General features: G+C 32.4%; 1 protein-coding gene across 1 annotated transcript; it reads left to right on the top strand.

Annotated features, from left to right (window-relative positions):
- Nucleotides 1-3,917: 3,917 nt before the first annotated feature.
- On the top strand, nt 3,918-4,649 carry LOC107779018 (large ribosomal subunit protein uL15x-like). The gene has a single exon (XM_016599358.2). It carries the CDS (start codon nt 4,022-4,024, stop codon nt 4,466-4,468), a length of 447 nt encoding a protein of 148 aa, XP_016454844.1. The 5' UTR covers nt 3,918-4,021; the 3' UTR covers nt 4,469-4,649.
- Nucleotides 4,650-20,076: the final 15,427 nt, after the last annotated feature.

Genomic DNA, 20,076 nt, shown 5'->3' with positions numbered 1-20,076 from the left:
CTAAGCAATGCAAAACCTTTGAATTTACTCTTTTTCATTAATTTACTTGTTGTTAAATGTAAACCTTTCAATTTGTAAGTTTGAATTTTTAAATAAATGTAGTACTTGCAATTTATAAGTGTAATTCTTTTCCATCTTCATTGTATTCTTTATATTTTTACTTTATATTAATATAAATTACAATAGTTATACAAAATACAAATAAAAAATACTAACTCAGCCCGGCCCCTTGGACCCGTAACCCTTACGGATCATATTTTATCCGGATGAACCCGAACCCGTTAAGCCCGGTAACCCCTAACCCGTAACCGACCCGAATCGAAACCCGGACGGTTTCAACTTTTTCCTACGCAACCCGGCCGACCCATCCATTAGACACCCTTAATTTTCTATAACTATAGTAAGTTATATTAATATAAAGAATACAATGAATATGAGAAAAAATTACACTTATAAATTGCAAGTGCTACATTTATTTCAAAATTCAAACTTACAAATTGAAAGGTTTACATTTAATAACAGGTAAATTAACGGAAAAAAATTAAATTCAAAGGTTTTGCATTGCCTTAGTAAGTTCTTCATAATCAATATGAACTGATTGGCCTTCTACTGGAGTGTTAAATTCAGATGGGTTACCATGTGTTAATATATCTCCAAGTTCCTCGTCTTCTGGGATATCAACATCTTCACGTCCTTGATTTCTTCATTCCGACCTAATCCAATCTCTGAAACATACTAAAACTTCCAAAGCATTGCTTCCCAATGAGTGACGGGTGTCTCCAAATTGTTGTCTTGCTTGGCTAAATTCACTCTCTGATGCAACAGTTGAAATTGGCACATTCAGCACGTCCCGAGCCATAGCGGAAAGAATAGGAAATTGCTTTCCATTCTCATGCCACCATCCCAACGGTGAAAATTTCTTTGTGCGAGGCTCTTTTTGCTTTTGCAAGTAGAATTGAAGTTCATCAATTTTCCTGCTACTAGTTTGAGTGTTAGAAAATGTAGAAAAAAATATTAAAACTATCAAGGCCTTCATCATCATCCACAGTAGTAGAAGTGGTACAATGCATAGTGGGATTAACATTGCCTACATTAAGAGCATCATCATCAATTGTATTTGCATAATAATTATATAATTATTGTAAAGAATCATTTAGCTCGTTCATACAAACATATATATTTGACGTTTCAGTTGGTCCAATCTCCATATAAGTATATAAAGCATTGATTAATTGGTGACAATCAGACATCTTAATAGAATGATTTAAAACAGCACCAATTAAGTAAATCGGAGGAATTGAAAAGAAATATTTTTTGAATTTTGCTTGTATTTTTTCAACAATATCCTTATATTTTTCTTTCTTCTTAAATTCAAAGAGTAGAAAAGAAATTTCAACTATATGTACTAAAGCCATAGTAACAGTCGGGTAATATGCTCCAGAAAACTCAACAGTAGTTGTATAAAATTTATGTAAAAATTTAACAATATCATTAATGGCCTCCCAAGTAGTAGTTGTTAACATACGGTTTGGATCAGTACAATGCGCATTAGCAACTTCAGTTATTGAGAATCTATATTTGTAGCAACATTTTAAAAATATATATGTATAATTCCATCTAGTAACAATTTCGTCTGGCATGAATCTAGGTTTAAGGTTATACTGGACACACTTATTCTTAAATTCCTTTAATTCTAGATTGTCTATTATTTCCTTGAATAATACCAACTGCTCTTCTAACATGAGTAATCTCAGTTGAAAATAAATCAAGGTCACTTTTAATAATTAAATTATAAACATGACATGCACACCTAACATGAAAAATTTCGTCAAGTGGTGGTTGCAAATGCAATTTTAGTATTGAAATTGCGGCATTATTGTTAGAAGCATTATCAAAAGACATACACAATATTTTTTGCTTGAGATTATAAAATTCAACAACTTCACAAATAGTAGTACTTATAAACACAACAATATGACTCTGATCTTCATCATATTTAAAAGCGATAATACGTTTTTGCATACAATAATTATCATCTATCCAATGACATGTAATTGTCAAATAATCATTTCCATTAACAGCATGACCAATATCAGAAGCTAGAGAAACTCTACAAGGAAGGTGATTAAATAAATAACGTATGTATGTTTGATATTGTCCATGAAATCTAAAAATATCAGATCTACAAGTACTTCTAGGGATACCTTTAAATAAAGGATTATAAATCCTTGGAATATACATAATAAGATATGATGAAGAAGCAAAAGAAAAAGGTAGACAGCCCAAAACAATTATTTTTGCTAACTCCCCACGATCTTTCATTTTATTATATTTCATAAGTCCTCCGGTAGCAGGGTTTAGAGTTGCTTGATTTTCATCTCCATCAGAGCCTCATTCTATAGGATGCTCAATTCTCATATGTCTACTAAGTGTCTCAGTCCTCCCTGATTGTCCTCCAGTCTTATGTTTAAAATTATCATTACAAAGTTGCATTTAACTCTATCAGTACCTTCTATTTCGTCAAAAAAATTTCAAACCTTACTTCTTTTTCTCCGATTAATAGTCGGGGCCACATGTGGTCTACTACTAGCACCACAACCACCACCCCTGCTACCAGCTCCAATACTACTAGTGTAAGTGGCATCTCATCTTCCATTTCTAATTCATTATCTTCTATACCAAATTTTTTTTGTAATTGTTCATAATTTATATTATTATGAGGTAATGTTTCAAGAATATGTGTAGAGTCATTTAAATTACTACCAGATGCTGAGCAGAAGTACTACCTCTTTTTTTATTTCCCTGATTAGTAACCTTATTACAAACTCTTTTTGCAACATTAAACATATTGTGAAAACTTAACTACTAGCAAAAATTAAATATGCAAAAAAAAAAATAGTAAATAAGAGAAAGAGTTGGAGGAGTGCACCGAATTCGGCAATAAATTGAACACTTGATGATTTTGCAACTCCAATATTACCACGAAAAAACGTCAATTGTTCAAACTCAAGCTTCAAATAATAAATAATACGATAAATTAAATTTCAAAAAAAAATGAGAGTCAAATACTTGATTTCACTTTAGGTGAAGAATAAGAGAATGATAATTGAGAATATGAGTTTGAGAAATAAGAGATGAGTGAAGAAATGAAGAAGAATTGGGGGGGGGGTGTATTTATATTTTTTCAAAGGGCGAATTAGGTAATTACAAAAGGTGTTAATCTTTAAAAAAAAAAATGGGCTATTTGTGCAAAACTGCCCTTGGGCAACGGCCCCAAGGGCCAGCAGACCGTTGCCAATGGTCAGAAAGTCGGGCCCATTAAAAAAAATAAAAAAATTCAAAGTAGCCGTTATACCGGTCTGGGCCGGTCCGGTTAACCGGTTCTACAGTAAATCCCGTTGACCGGGCCGGTTAACCGGTTGCACCAAGGTAAACGGACCAACCCCCTTACCCTATTAACCCAGCCCACCCGACCCCCTTTGTATCCGATCTGGGCCGGTCCGAAAGTGCGCTGACTCAGCCCGTTAGACACCTTTAGTTGGAATCCCCTGATTCACGCCGCGTTTTGCTACTGTATTCATGAATACAGTAGCTTAAATACATCGAATACACTCTAAAAAATTAAAAACATAAATATAAAAAGTAATATAATAAATGATAGCTAACAACTAGCTAATAACTACTAAACAATAATGGTTTGTGAAAATTTCGCTTTATTTTAACACATCTTATTTTCTTGGACCTGAAAGTAACCAGTCGTTATATTAAAGAAAAAATATTAGAGAAGAAAAAGGATAAAATTCTGGATAAAAAAGGAGAGACAATGAGCCATTTGCTGGATGAAGGCCCAAGCCCATATAAACTACTAACAAATCTCTCAAAACCCTAAGGGCTGAACCTGTATCTGGCCCAATCCAACAATCTTCCATCTATAAAATCTCACAAAACCCTAACCTCGCCATTCTCTCAGTGCCGCTCTTCCCTTTCCCCTACCCCTTCTCCATTTCGCAGCCTTGAGAAAATGACGACCAGATTCAAGAAGAACAGGAAGAAGCGTGGCCACGTGAGCGCCGGACACGGTCGTGTCGGAAAGCACAGGAAGCATCCAGGTGGACGAGGTAACGCCGGAGGTATGCACCATCATCGTATCCTTTTCGACAAGTACCATCCTGGTTACTTCGGTAAAGTCGGTATGCGTTATTTCCACAAACTCCGTAACAAGTTCCATTGTCCAACTGTTAACATCGACAAGCTTTGGTCACTTCTTCCCCAAGAAGTCAAGGACAAGGCTAAAGCCAATAATGGTGCTGCTCCGCTAATCGATGTTACTCAGTTTGGGTACTTTAAGGTTCTGGGTAAAGGTGTTTTGCCTACGGGGCAGCCTGTTGTTGTGAAAGCTAAGTTGGTTTCGAAGAATGCTGAGAAGAAGATTAAGGAAGCTGGTGGTGCTGTTGTGCTTACCGCTTAGGTTTGGTTTTATTAGTTGCGCCTTTTGAGGTTTTTTTGTTAAAGTTACTGTTTTCATTAGTCAATGGAGTATTTGAACCTTGGGATTTACTGCTTTGAAATACATTTGAGATGTTTCAGTTTATTGAGATGTTAGACTGTTAATCGCCTATTGATACAAATTAGCATATAATTTTGCTGGCCCTTTTGAATTCTTTTGGCTGCTGTTTAGTTTCATGATCTGTTTTGTGTTTTTTAGACATTCCATTTGATGTTTTCACATGGTTTGGCGATATATTGCATGCTATTTCTGAATGATAACTTTGTGAAAAATTGGGTCAATGATATTCTCGTGCTATAGTATGTACATTTTCTGGTGTACATGTTCAACAGATCTGAGCTACTTACGCCTCGAGTATAATTGATATTGTAACAGGTCTTTTTTTGGTTGTCTTTTTGGTACAGATTTGTTTTGATGAGTTGAATTAAGTCTTGACCTTCCGAATATGATGATTTTGCTGTTCTGTTTTCCTTGGTCAAATTGATATTAGTATTAGGAGTAGTTTTTTTGTAATTATTTTGGTGGATTTTACTAAATATGATTATTGGTATATTTTATTAATATGGTGTCTTAGTGGTGTTGATCAGAAGGAGCTGTATTATGAGGCTTCAAGTAGTGCTTGTGTAGCAAGAGTTGTAGGAAAATGTGTACATCCATTTTAGCATTTGGGAGATAGCTGATATGATCTCGTACATGAAACTATAATTGAATATGGATTTTTGCAGCATGTTTGTAACAACTTATGGGTGTCAGTGTTGTAGTTTGGTGATTTCCTATGTAAATCCGTTCAACTCTTGGGAAGTAACAACTTCTAGGGAGTGACAAATTATCCGTGAAAAGGCAAAAAAGGAGGGAGTAATGTTGGGTTGAGAGGGATGTATTCATTTTTGTGGTTCTTTGTGTGATAAGAAGGGTGTTTGCATTGTGTTAAAAAGAGGAAGTTGAATGATCGAAATATGAACTAGGCTTAAGATTAGAATTTTACTATTTGCAAAGAGTAGAGATTACGTCCAAGCCTTTGCTGTAATATTTCTGAGGCTGACCATGTTGAAGAGAAGGAAGTGGCGGTATGCCTTCGGGTTGATTACAATATGAAATCGATTGATGCTAAAACCTTCAAAGGCAGCTTTGACATAGAGGAAGCTCCCTCCACTCTGTTCACATTTGGATTAAGTTGAAACTTGTTTTTTTTTTGTTCTTGACGTATGTGGCTGGTTTTTCTTCCCTTTCTCCCTAAATATCAATTGTAGCAAATATTAACTTGCCCTTTTCCTCTGATTTCTTATTTGCGGTTCTCCGGCTTGAGTTTATCAAAAAGAAGTTTAAGGTGTTTAAATATCTCCGGTTGCATTCCCCCTCTTTAGGCTCCCCCTCTTTAGGGGCGGATTTATGTGGTGGAAGGGTGTTCACCCGACCCCTGTTCGCCCAAAAATTACATTGTATATGTAAGGCAAAATCTGTTTGTTACCTTTATATATTATGTTTTGAATCCCCTTGACATAGCCCAAAAACATAGTTTAGTGGTCGATGAGTTCAAAACCTTTGGAAGGTCATTGCTACAACCTTTCTAACTTTTTTTTAGAATCCCCTTGGCGGTTATCCTGGCTCCGCCACTGCCCCTCATCTTTGTTAGTTTACCATTTTACCGCATGTCTTGTTTGCTATAACGTGTAATTAATTGTGCCAGTGCAAAGAAAATGTTGAAGTTGTCATTTCATTTCACATTTTCTCCTAATTTAACATGGGGATGACTAGTGTATGTTGTTTTCTTGTTATGATATTATTCCCTATATACTTGTGGGTGGTTTCTTTTTATGCATGATATTTGGTGATATCCTACCAAATGGGTGATCCTATTAGAACATTGTTAGGTGAATTCTTAAATTTCAGGGTCTCTGTTTTCTCAAAGTTTCTCAACATAACTTTCTCGATTCAATTTTATCTTAGGTTTCTACAGTAGGGTCTCAATAGTTGTCCTAATCGATCTTGCTTAAAACAATTGGCTGCACATGAATAGCACGAGATCTTTTGATTTCTCCTGATTAAATTTGGCATAACTTTCTCGATTCAATTTTATCTTAGGTTTCTACAGTAGGGTCTCAATAGTTGTCCTAATCGATCTTGCTTAAAACAATTGGCTGCACATGAATAGCACGAGATCTTTTGATTTCTCCTGATTAAATTTGGCTGTCTCCTCAACTTTGAGGTGAGTTGATAATGTCAGCTCCTTTAATCTTTTACAGACGTAAATTGGCGTGGTTAATTACTCTATCCCATCAGAAACTGCATATTACGTTTATAAATTGAACAATGACTAAGAAATTCTATATGATAAACGAATTAAGTTTAAAGGAAAATTTGACAAATTTCTTGTGTTGAAGGAAATATGTTTGCACCATTTAAATTGCATTACATAAAGAGAATTTGTGAGAACTGAGAAGAACTGTAAGTTCAAATGTGTTTATACGTATCGGCTTCAATCTATCAATTCTTATTGACATATTGAACTTATGATTTTTGTCTAAGAGAGTATTGGAACTAGTTGCAATTATTCGACGCACTATTTAATCGAAGGATTATACATCCCTGTTCTACGCAGCATTAAGCGTTTGTACTTGCTACTTTAAAGTTTTTTACCTCTTCATTTGACAAACTTTTTGGTCTTTCTAATTTAGCTAGCTAGCCACTTGAATATTTTTTCTTTCTTTGCGAAAATATGTTTTATTAGGCGAGAATTATCTCTATAAGGTTGAGAAGATATGTTATCCCTCGCCCAAAGTTCCAGGGTAAAATGAAATTTACTCGTTGCTCAGAACTAGTATCAGATTGGGCTGACTTTTGATTCTTCGTTGGGCCGTATTAGAAACCACAGTTTAGTAGCTATTTTACTAGGTGTGGCTAGTATATTGATAATTACCATTCATAGCAACAATTATGCTGCTAGGCGCTTGTATCAATCTCGCTATATCAAACACATACGGTCGAGCTCAGATTTTGTTGTATAAATCTGTTACGAAGTTGTATCAATGAATACATTATTGATGAAAAAGTTATATCAATTGTATTCTTTCAGGTTGTATCGATGAATACAATTTTGATGGAAAAGTTGTATCAACTTTATTCATTCACGCATAGTGGTTGTATCACTAAATGCAGGTTTAATGAAAATTATATCAACTGTATTCATTCACATACACTCAATTTCATTCTGAAATTTTATCCAAAACCACATCAAAACAATGAATACAATGGAAAATTGTATCAGCTCTATTTGTTCACATACACTTTGCATGCACTCGAATTTCATTCTGAAATTTTATCCAAAATCACATTAAATCTGCACCAAATCATCCTAAATTTGAGATATAAACTCCCCAAAATGTTCTTAAACTTTTCGAACCACACCTAATCTGAAATTATTTTAATTTCTCAAACCCAAGTTTCAACTTTGAAGTTTCAAAACTTCATCAATGGTGGAATTCAAGATTGAATTGATTCAAGAAAAATGAAAATTGAAGACTGAGGAGGAGGATATGAGCTTGGATGAGTTGACGGAGGAGTGGTGGTGGTGGAAGAGATTGAAGGTTGAGGAGAAGAAGCTGAAGAAATTGAAGGCTGAGAAGAATACACTGGAATTGTGATTTTGCTATAAAATACAAACATTAGCTATACAATATAATTATTTTAAAGTGTATTTGTTTGTGGTCAATATGGTGTATAAATTAGTTCCCAGTGAAATTTAGATTACAAATGATACCAAGTAGCCACTTTTGGAGATGCTAATTGAAATATAGTTCGTGTTTGTAAAGCAGTTGAGAAATAGTCAAATCTAAAAACGATACAAAAGGAAAAAATTGTTAAGTTATGATAATTCTTTCGGTTATTTTGCAAATACTAATTAGAGAAAAGGCATAAGTACCTCTGTGCTATACACGAAGTTTCGGGACGCACCTTTCCTTTAACTATTACCTTCCTAAACTTTTTTTTCCCTAATATATTTGCACCGTAACGTGTTGACGTGTACCAAGACGTGAGAACACCTCCTTCGAGCATAGGAACTTGAAAAAAAAAAAAGGTTGTAAACTATACCGTTCTTTGTCTTTTCCTGGATTTTTCGAATTTTATTTGACTGTAATTTAATCATTTTCTCTTTTTATCCATCTAATGTTATTTTATTAATTATAATTTTTTTTACAGTAATACATCAAAGACATAATATAATATTAATCAACTACATATAGATTGAAGGGTGTATCACATATTTGTTTATGCATAAAAATCTTTTAAATTGATTTGAATAAATTCAAAATAGATCGAACGAATCGAATCGTCTAAATGTATACCCTAATTTAATCGTCTTCACTAATGATCGGTTTACATTAAAATAGTGGCATCCATAGCCATCAAATTCTGAATCCGCTTCTGAATATATGAAATTGCCATGTGTCAGTCTCAAATCTGATTTTCAAGAGCCCGTTATCCAAAACACACTTAACTTCATGAATATTTTATCAACCATTTTCAAGAGCTTCAAATATGATTTTGAGTCTCAAAATTCAGCAAAAACTCAACCAAATTCGTAATAATCAAGCTCAAATTTCGACTGCAACATCACAACAACATCATCACCAAACCCCAATGATCATCAATTTGGCCAACAATCAAGAATTTCAACAAACTCGTCTCTTTATTCTTCAAGATTTTCAAGGTTTAATAATAGTGGATTCAAAATTCTTTCTCTATTTTCGAATCTCAGTAGCAACTAGTGATTTAGAATGAGTTTAACACTTAAATCTCAACTTGAAAACTTCAACAATCTTCGAATCTGCTCAGCACCTCCAATTCTTTTTCAAGTTCATACAAAAACAATAACAATAACAATTGTCCTTTTTATTTTTTTTCCATTATATTTTGGAATTAAAAAAAAACGTAAAGGAAGAAAATAATAGATTTAAAAAATTATTTTAAAAATTGCAAAATTGCATGTGGTAGCGCGTGTATTTCACTGTCTACCAAGAGTTTGGTTATCTATGTCACGTCAACACTTAGGGTGACATTTATTACACTTTAAAGTAATTCAGAGAGTGTGTTCCTGAAACTTCGGGTATACAGTCAGATCTCTCTATAACAACACTTCACTATAAAAGTACGCTTTTCTGGAACCAATTTTCATGTTATAATATATGTTCTCTACAACAACACTTCACTATAACATCCAAAAGTCAAAATACATAAGTACCCACCTAACCTATGGCCCAAATCCCCCTTACACACTTTTTGTGGACGATAATAATATTATACATGCAACCTTTCTAAAGTGTAGCTAGTACACACCACTTTTTTCTTGACCAGCTTTTCAAAATATGTGTGAGGTCACGCGCCAATAAGGTCGTGACACGTGTCCTAACTCAAGAAAAAAAAGAAAATACTAAATTTACACAAATTGATAATATTTAAAAGAAAACAAACAAAAAAGAAACAAAGCCCCCCCTCCCCCACGTTTCTCATCTTCTTCTGAACCCCATACCCGTCGACACTCTTCCTCTAAACTCCATCAGCCATGGAAAATCCCTACCAGAACAAAATATTAACATGAATTTTCACCATTTTTTTAGTCTATAAAATTTTCACTTTTTTTTTTAGTTTCTAGGTTTTGTTTGTTTTATTTGCTGTGGAATCACCATTGTTACCGATGGGTTTGCCACTGTAACAGTGGTCGAAAATGGAGGTCGCTGTTGTTTGCTTTTTTTTTAACCAAACGAGGCCAGATTTGAACGAAGAGCACCAGCTTGCCGAAAGATCTGATAGCTCCACCCACGCGGAGAAGATCTGAGCTCATCGATCATGAACTGACAGTGAAACTAATGACCTGACAATGGAGTTCTCGGCTTGTTGCTTGAGGTCGTTGCCGGTATTACGAGTTATGACTGACATCTTCTTAAAGGAGATGCAAGAGGGAGGAGATGAGGAGGCTGCGGTTGTCGCCGGCTTCCGGGAAGAGCTCCAAATGGGGAAGAAGGGCTTGGATATCATTTTCTTTTCATTTAATTATTAAATTAACAAAAATAAGTGGACAAATAAGATTTAGACACATGCGCTTATATAAGGACTTGGACATATAATGCACTGGTTTGACGCGCTCATTTCTTTTGTTAAACACGCGCGTGCCATCTGGCAAACGTAGTGTGTATTAGGCACAATTTTAAAAGGTTGCGTGTGTAATATTATTATCGTCCACAGAAAGTGCTAAGGGGGATTTGAGTCATAGGTTAGGTGGGTACTTATGTATTTTGTCCATCCAAAAATATTCGAAACAAACGAGGTTGTTATAGAGAGGTTTGACCGTAATTAAAGGAGTACTTATACCTTTTCCCTGCTAACTATATTACAAACAGAGAACCTACAATGAGCAGTGCGAAAAGTGGATATTTGTTGAGTGATCCAAATTTAAACCTCCAATTTGGCCTTAATTTCTGTTATTAAATATTTAAAAGAAACTTATTATAGAATATTCTCATACTTATATGGAAACTCCCCCCATATCTTATAAATGCACAATAACTAACTATTAATCAGATGTGTTTAACAACTTTCACTGTCTCATGGTTTATGGACGTCCAAGCAGTGACAAACAAAAGTGAAGGCGCCATTTTATAGGAAAATGATGATGACGCCTTCTCCTCTCCAATATATAGTCATTACATGAGGAAGAACAATAAAGAATTAGGGTGTGTTTGGTACGAAAGAAAATGTTTTCTGAAAAATATTTTCTATTTTTTTAATATTTGATGGCATATTTTAGAAAATATTTTTCCTTTGAACTCATTTTCCTTTAATTGGAGGAAAATGTTTTCCTTATCAAGAGAAGGGAAAATATTTTCCAAAATACTTTCTCAACCTTCTCCACCCTCACCAACCCTCACACCCACCCACCCAACCCCATCCCAACCCCACCTACCCCATCCCCCCTCTCCAAAAAGGTTTTTTTTTTTTTTTTTTTTTTAAATTTCATTTTTTTCGTCACCACCCACCTTGCTACCCCCATTTCTTTTTGTTGTAATTGCAAATTTCTGTTTTTTGTTTTTCTGTCCCACACTGCCCCCCACCTGCACAAAAGTTTTTTTTTACTTTTTTTTTTGTAATTTTTAAATTTCTGTTTTTTCGTTTTTCTGCACCCCAACCCTCCACCCACCCCACTGCCCTCCCACCCCGCACAATTTTTTTTTGTAATTTTAAATTTCATTTATATATTTTCAGTTTTAGTTTTTTCATCTTTCGGTTTACAGGTTCGAAATTTTACAAGTTTCAAAGTTATGAGTTCGGAGATTTATGTGTTTTGGTTTGAAAGTTTATGGCTTCATGTTTATTGTATCTAAATTATTTATGAATACTCTTGAGAAATTATGTTTCTTAATTTGCGTACCAAACACCGAAAAATAAATAAGATTATTACTTGTTTTCCAAAAAAATATTTTCTAGGAAAACATTAATTTTCATGAAAAATATTTTCCTTGGTACCAAATACACACTTAATTACGTTAATTTAGCCTTGAGTTGTTAGTAAAGTTTCCTGCTGTATTAGAGTTTAAATAAATTCTTTAATACAAAATGAATGAGAAAAAGAAGAATCAGAAGTCTAAATATATCATCTATTTAGGCTACTTACTAGAGACAAGACAAACTTGAATATATGTGAGCCAAAGTATAATGGGAGTAGGTGAGTTGAAAGATTAGCTCAAGAAAGAAACATATAGAGAAACTATGAAATTGGCAACAACGAGAACCTAGTGGATGTCTTGTCGATTCTATTTCTTTATAAGTGAATTAAACCCCCTCTGGAGAAAGAAAAAGGTTCCAATAAGCATATATATACATACAACTGGGGCGAAGCTACATTTACATAAAGGTGATCAATTGACCACTCTTCGTCGAAACATTACATTATATATATAGGTAAAATATTAAATTTTAGAAGTATATAACATATATTGAACATTCTTTGTCGAAGGAATATTTTTTACTTTTTTTAAGTTTGATCACTCTTGAAAAAATTTCTGGCTTCGTCACTGATATACAGAAAGAATATCCAAGCAACACTCTGCTGACCTCAAATTATTGCATCATAAGAAAGTAGTAACCAAAGAATTCTCAAATTTAGTGCGTTATCTTGCTCCTTTAAGGTTATAAATTATGATAATTAATGTAGTGATATTTAGGATTGTGTTATCAGTGGATGTCCTGATCATGATATGAATATTAGGCGATCATGCACTGTGCCTGTGGTTTAATTTCTCATCAGATTGAAAGGGATGAACGCTTACCTATATAAGTTAAGCAGATAAAAGGCCACTTATATTCTGTTTTGATTCTTGTGGCTTAAATAAGATAAGGCCCTGGTGGAAGCCAGATAATTCAAATTAGAATTACTTTTTAAGTAGGCTGAGGGACGCTACTTTTAACTGGTACATGCAAGATAAAATTACATTTACCATACGCATAAAAAACTAATACTTCCATTTAAATTTGGGATTTAAGTTATATGCATCGACGGTATAAGCTTCTTTTACATTATTATCAATATGTGATAGTAAATTATTTATTGTTTTGACGAGATTATCAATTAATACTTGTTATTAAGAGATTTAATTACTTAATGAGTGATATGATTGTGTGTGTGTCTATATATAAATATATATATATATATATAATTATTTTACTAAAGCAACCTGAGTTAACCTGGTTAATTCTTTCCTGAAACAAACAACAAAGAATACAACAAAACTACACAAAATATGCGATTAGATTGGGTGTCATAGATAGCCCACGTTGATGTCATGCATGTGAATCTCAATTGTCGGGATTGATCGATAAGAAGTTGTTGAATAAATTTAAATTAAAACTTGCAAGTGGTTGTAACGTAATGAGAATAAATTAAAGCAAAAATACTGAAAATGCTGGTGGGAGAAAAGAATATGTTATAGGAATTAATCAGGCAGATTAAAGAACGTAATCCGTCATTGTCTACATGTATTAAAAAGGAAGGCCAAGTGATATGAGTACAAAGGACTGCGCAACTCATAGCTGGTTGGAGTTTGTTTTTCCTTCTATTATTATTATTATTATTATTATTATTATTATTATTATTATTATTATTATTATTATTATTATTATTATTATTATTATTATTATTATTATTATTATTATTATTATTATTATTATTATTATTATTATTATTATTATTATTATTATTATTATTATTATTATTATTATTATTATTATTATTATTATTATTATTATTATTATTATTATTTTTATCAATTGGGAAAATCGATCTTGACAACGATCTTATCTTGTCTTTTTGCTAGTCTTGGTTAATGATATTCTTTTAGTCCACTTCATGTGGGGTAACGGACTTTAGCGTGAGACCCTATTTATTTAGTGATACTATTAAATAGCGTAAAGTCACGATTTGGACTTTATAAAATCGAGTTGGGGATTTTATCATAACTCATTTTGATTTATTGAGTTCGAATGAATCCATAAATTGCACTCTACTTTCAGTGGCGGATCCACCCCTTTAGAAAGGGGTGGCATGACACCCGCTAAGATAGTAAAATTTTTATATACCTATGTTTAAATTTTCTTAAACTTGGTTAAATATCTGATCGTGCCACCAACAACCGTAAACTAGACAAATGTGCCATGACTGGTAGATCTTTTTGAAAGTTTTTCTCGTGTGTAAAATTCAAGTTGGAATTTATCTTGAATCTTGTCCGATTTTTCTTTTTATCTGTGCCTTCTATTTTCTTTTGTCCCAATAATTTTCCTTTTCGGTTACCCCTAGTTTTCTATTTATTATTTTATTATTGTTTATATTTTTTCTCTCGATTCTATTATTTTATATGTTGTCTCTAGCCAGAATACTGAAAAAAGAGACTCAAAAACTTTAAAATTATATAAACAAGCATTCCACTTAATCTTAAATTTCTGAGTTTTCTTCTTTCATCCGAAAAACTTGGGTCTTAATGGAAAATTTTGATTGAAATAAAAAAATCATATTTTTATTATATAATAAAAATTTGTGTTATTCTATGATTATTAAATATAATTTAAATCTCTTACTATTAAATTATGATGAAAATTTCGTAAGCATTGCTTAAAGTATATGAGATTTATGATATTGATATTTGGGAACTTGTAGTTAATTTATTTTATACTTATGGGGTATAATTTATCTATTGAAAATATTTTTTAAAATTTTCTTATTCTGATTGATGTAATTTCCTTATTGAAGATGTTACATGTGTAAATTTATTAAGAAAAAGATGTAATTTTCTAGTAAAATTATTAATTTTACTTGTGTTGTTATAATAAAAGTGTGCTTCCTTATTTAAAATGCTAATTACGTTTGTTTATTTAATATCCGAGATGTAATTTTTAGACTCACAAATAAAAAATACCTATTAGGTTGATTCCAGTAAAGTCAAAAAAATCGAATAAACGTTTCTAACAATTTCCATATTAGTCATTATAAGGTGTATATTAAAGGAAATTATTGTACCCGCCACCTTCACATCCTAAATCCGCCTCCGGCTACTTCCACCCCTGATACTAAATTGAATTATCATTTGAACAAGGCCTGAAACCGATATATTTGTACTAATTTCGCAGCAAGCATGACAATATAATATATCCATAAGATAGTGTCCATATTTTTTGGTTTTAACTTACGAATTCGCCTTTCTTTTTTCATAGCAAACGTGAAGTTGAATATTCTCTCGACTCTATACATTTTGATAAATTTGCAACCAATGATTTGCTAGTGCAGTGCCTAAAGTGAGCGATAAGTGACTCACCCATGGTCAAAAATAAAAGAAAAAATTCCAAGAAAATACACCAGACTTCACACCATAATAAAAAATAGCTTATGATTTTAAGTTTTACCTTATCTAGTTCGCATTGTACATATTTTGAAAGCACTAACAAATTAAATATATTTATTCTTACAACCATTGCTTCTAAAAGCTATGAAGTTAAATATGTGTTCTCACAACCATTGCTTTCAGTCTCTCTTCTTCTCACATCTTCTACATATGCTTCAAGGGACCGTGTATTTTCTGCTTCTCCTCTTGTGTCACCTGCTTGCAGTGTAAGAAAATTGAAGAGTAGAAGTCCACCATTGAAGACCATTCAAAGCTTTGTTTTCGAAAATGAGTCTTTTTGAATTTGTTAGTTGTTTGGATTGAGTGTTGTTACAATTGATTGAAAATATCAAAAGGAGTTCAAAATTTGAATTTGAAGTGATTTGGAGTAGATTTGAGCAAGATTTGAGTTAAATTTCAGAAAAGACGCAAGGAAGAAGACGAAGTCAGTTTTTTGTATAATTATGTATAATCTTGTATAATAGTGTATATGAGTGTAGAAATACACCTTATACACTATTATACACTTTTATACTGCACCTTTATACAAGCGTCTGTAGATGAACTTTTTCCACGATTTTTAGTTGCAATTTTTGTTCAAAACCAGTCCAAATCTCCATTAAATGACTTCAAATTTTATATACAACCTCCTTATACTATTTCTAACAAGTATAAATAACACCCACTCTAAATTTTTCATAAAATCAAATTCGGAATTTAAACCCACATATTTAAGCTTGTTAAAAATCTAATTTTCACCACCGAAATGAATTTGGTTTGTTGAACTAATATTTGAGTCACAATCGTTACTGATTCGGAAATTAATTTAAAAGCTTGAGAAATCTCTTTTAAAAATTAAATAGTAATTTTGAGAACCTATTGGAGTTGGATGTTGAATCTTAGCCTATTATTTTTGAACTAGTTGGTTGTAAATTGAAATATAGGCTATAAAATTAAAAAGTAGGGAGCCCAATTGTTCTAATGTGAAATTTTCCCAAAATAAAATTAGGATCAGTGATTATAAAAGGAACATGTTGCAAGAGGTTTCAATAATTAAACTACTGTAATTTGTACATCCTTAATTAAGCTGACCTTTAGCTTATATGGGCAGTTGAGTATCTGACAGTTGAATATCCGAGCCATTTATACACACCTCGGCTAATTCTACCGAATAGGGAAAAATTTACCTAATGTTTTTACCTTTATTGACAGTTGAGGTAAATGTTTTTACCTCAACATTTAATTGTTAGCTCTGCTAATCAAGCACTAGATGTACCTCATTTACAATTTATTCGTAGCCGGAGTTAGGAAGTCCATTTATGACTCATTATAAATGATGTTTTAGTTATGGGATTTTTTCCTTCATATACCATATATGAAATTTTATTATCAAATATGTGCATAGTATCTAAATTACCCGCCTAATCCACATTTTTTCTACAATTTCTGTACCATTCATTTATTAAGAATTAATAGGGCAGAATCTTTCCTTAATAACGCGCGAAAAATCAGGAAAGAATCTTGGGATTGATTAATTCTACATTAAATTCAAGTTTTGAAACGGAAAGGAGATTTCGCATCTGCGTAATTTACTCTTAAACTACAATTCAAAAATTTTAAAAAAAAATATGAACAGCTTCAACAAACTACGAACAACTTCAACAAACTGAATTCAAATTGTAGAATTCAAATCTTCGAGATTCAACAACTCAACATTGCTATATTCTGTTCTTCGTCGTTTTCAGAAATCAAATTGGCGATCATATATCTGTTCTTCATCTTTTTTTCTCTCAATCTAGAAATCCAAAAAACGAAAAAATTTAGAATAATATATCAGCAACAACATGCAATCATGTCCAAAATTGCAATCATGCTACAATTGAATGAGAATTGGGATAACTATGGCTGATTTAGAGATTTTGAAGTTGATGCCATTGTGGTAGATGAGAATGCAAGCTATAGTATTCTGATTTCTACAATTGCAGAACAACTATCGATTGATACTTCAGAAAAAATTGTAGAAATCAAATACATGGTGAACGACAATTGTCCCCTAATGGAGATTAGAAATGATATGGGGGTTCGTGTGTATATGGAGACCAAAAAGGAGAATAAAAACTTAGGTTCATATCCGTTGTGTATAAGTGTACGAGATTTCAATATGGAATTGGCAATCACCAATGATAACACAAGTGCAGGTTTGTATAGTTCGAAATTGTATAGAATTATGATTTTATGGTATTATCTACAAAATTACTACATTTACCTACAATTAAACTACAAATCAGTTTAATGAATGAATAAAGCAATGTTGTTTTCAAAATTATCTACAAAGTTACTACATTTATACGACAAAATAAACTACAATCTATGATTAGAAATTGTTGATTTCAAAATGTTGTCTTCAAATAAAACAACAATCTATGTTTAGAACAAAATCTAGTCAAATAAAATACAAATCAGTTTAATTATGTACGAAGCAGTATTGTTTTCACAAATTTCTATAAATTGCAACAGTTATAGTACAATTTAACTACAATGTCTGACATCCTAAAATAGATGACTACAAAATTTTCACTGTATCTACAAATTATCTACAAAGATTCTACAAAATTATAATGACACTGTTTATCTTTATTTTGATGTAGGTTCGTCTGGATCCCTAAAGTTACTTGATATGCCATCCTCTCCAGCTATAGAGGAATATCAAAGTGAAATAATAACAGAATCTACGCAAACTGCTATTGAAGAAGGACAAGTGTATCTGGACAAGCAAACTGTAGCTGCTGCAATGAAGCACTTTTCTGTGATGCACAAGTTCCAGTTCAGAGTTAAAAGATCTAGTCATAGAAGGTATGGAGATATTTATGGAGAAAAGATCATTAAAAGCAGTGTTTTACTCAAGATATGTATTTTTTAAATATTGTAGATAAATTGTAGTTACATTGTAGTTAAATTGTAGTTTATGTTACTTTATGTTAAAACAGTCCTTTTGTTGCATCTACATTTATAATCTATATTAAATATTGTATTTTTTGTAGCTACTGGCTTGTATTCATTGGTGAAAACTGTAAATGGCACTTCAAGGTAACGTCAATTAATGATTCCGCAATGTTCAAGACAAGGAGTTTCAACCGACAACACACATGCTCCTTAATGGATGAAACATTCATACAGCGCAAACATACTACAACTGTAGTTGGTAGCATGGACATTCCAAAGTATTGTGATCCTAAGACTGTTTACACACCAAAGGACATACAAACTGGTATGTTATCCGAACACGGAGTGAACCTAAGCTACATGCAAGCATGGAGAGCAAAGGAAAAGATTTTACAGTTTTTTAGCGGGAATCCGTCTGACTCCTACATGTTATATGGTATAGGAAGGATATTTTTTCTTTCCTATACCATATATGAAACTTTATTACCAAAAATGTGCATAATTTCTAATTTACCCGCCCTTTCCACATTTTTTCTACAGTTATTATACCAATCAATTAATTAATAGTAGCTGAATATTCCTAATTTGTCGAGCTAAAATTGAGCAATAGAATATTCTAAAAAGATTTGGCTTAAATCAGATCAAATCATATTCTTCCAGATATTCCTATTTAGGCGCGCTACAGTTATGGAAGTAAATATTCTTCCAGATATTTTCCATTATTGATAGCCATTAAAAAGCTTGAAAGCTTTGAATTCAAATTTGGGTTTTCAAAAATCATTATTTGTTTGGATGGGGTGTTGTTGAAAATAATCGGGAATATGTTTTGGAGTTTATATCTCAATTTTGAGGGGTTTTGGTGAAGATTAGACTTGGTTTTGACTGAATTTCAGATTGAAACTCGTCGAAGAAGAAGAAGAAGACATATTGCAGAAATTATAGATTATTTGTATTCTGATTGTAGATGCTTTATTTTCTGTTTTCACTAATAAAAAACGGCTAAAACTCCTACAAATCTTCTGAAAAAACGCAATTATATCAAAAATCACAATTATGCTACAATTGGATGGGAATTGGGATATAAAAATTCAATGTACCCAGTTTGTAGATAAATTGTAGATTATTTGTATTCTGATTGTAGATGCTTTGTTTTCTGTTTTCACAAATCAAAAACGATTAAAACTTCTACAAATCTTCTGCAAAAAATAGTCTATAATTTATCTACAATTTTTCTACAATTGCTGCAATTCTTCTTCTTCTTCTTCTTCGAGTTTCAATATGAAATTCAGCCAAAACCAAGTCTAAATCTTCACCAAAACCCCTCAAAATTGAGATATAAACTCCAAAACATATTCCCAATTATTTACAACAACACCCAATCAAAACAAATAATGATTTTTGAAAACCCAAATTTGAATTCAAAGCTTCAAAGCTTTTTAATGGCTGTCAATGGTGGAATTGCTGCTCTCTTGTCTCTTTGAAGGTTTGTTCTTCTTTATTGAGAAAATTTGAAGCTGAAGGTAAATGTGTGTATAAACTTTGAAGATTTGACTTCAATTTTGATGAACTTTGTTGTTCTTCATTGATGAACTTCAACTAATGTAAAAATGGGGAATCAACTTTGTTGAAGGGTTTCTTCAATTTTCTGTGAATTTAGAGGGAGAATTTGGTTTCAGAAGATGGAAAATGGTAAAAAGAACATGA

This window comes from Nicotiana tabacum, chromosome 8, assembly GCF_000715075.1.
Source record: "Nicotiana tabacum cultivar K326 chromosome 8, ASM71507v2, whole genome shotgun sequence".
NCBI lineage: Eukaryota > Viridiplantae > Streptophyta > Magnoliopsida > Solanales > Solanaceae > Nicotiana > Nicotiana tabacum.
Note: the sequence above shows the minus strand (reverse complement) of the source record. Positions and strands in the feature narration are given on the sequence as shown.

Bases quoted from the DNA above. Each gene is read 5' to 3' on its own strand.
- LOC107779018 (XM_016599358.2), top strand. From the start codon at position 4,022: ATGACGACCAGATTCAAGAAGAACAGGAAGAAGCGTGGCCACGTGAGC.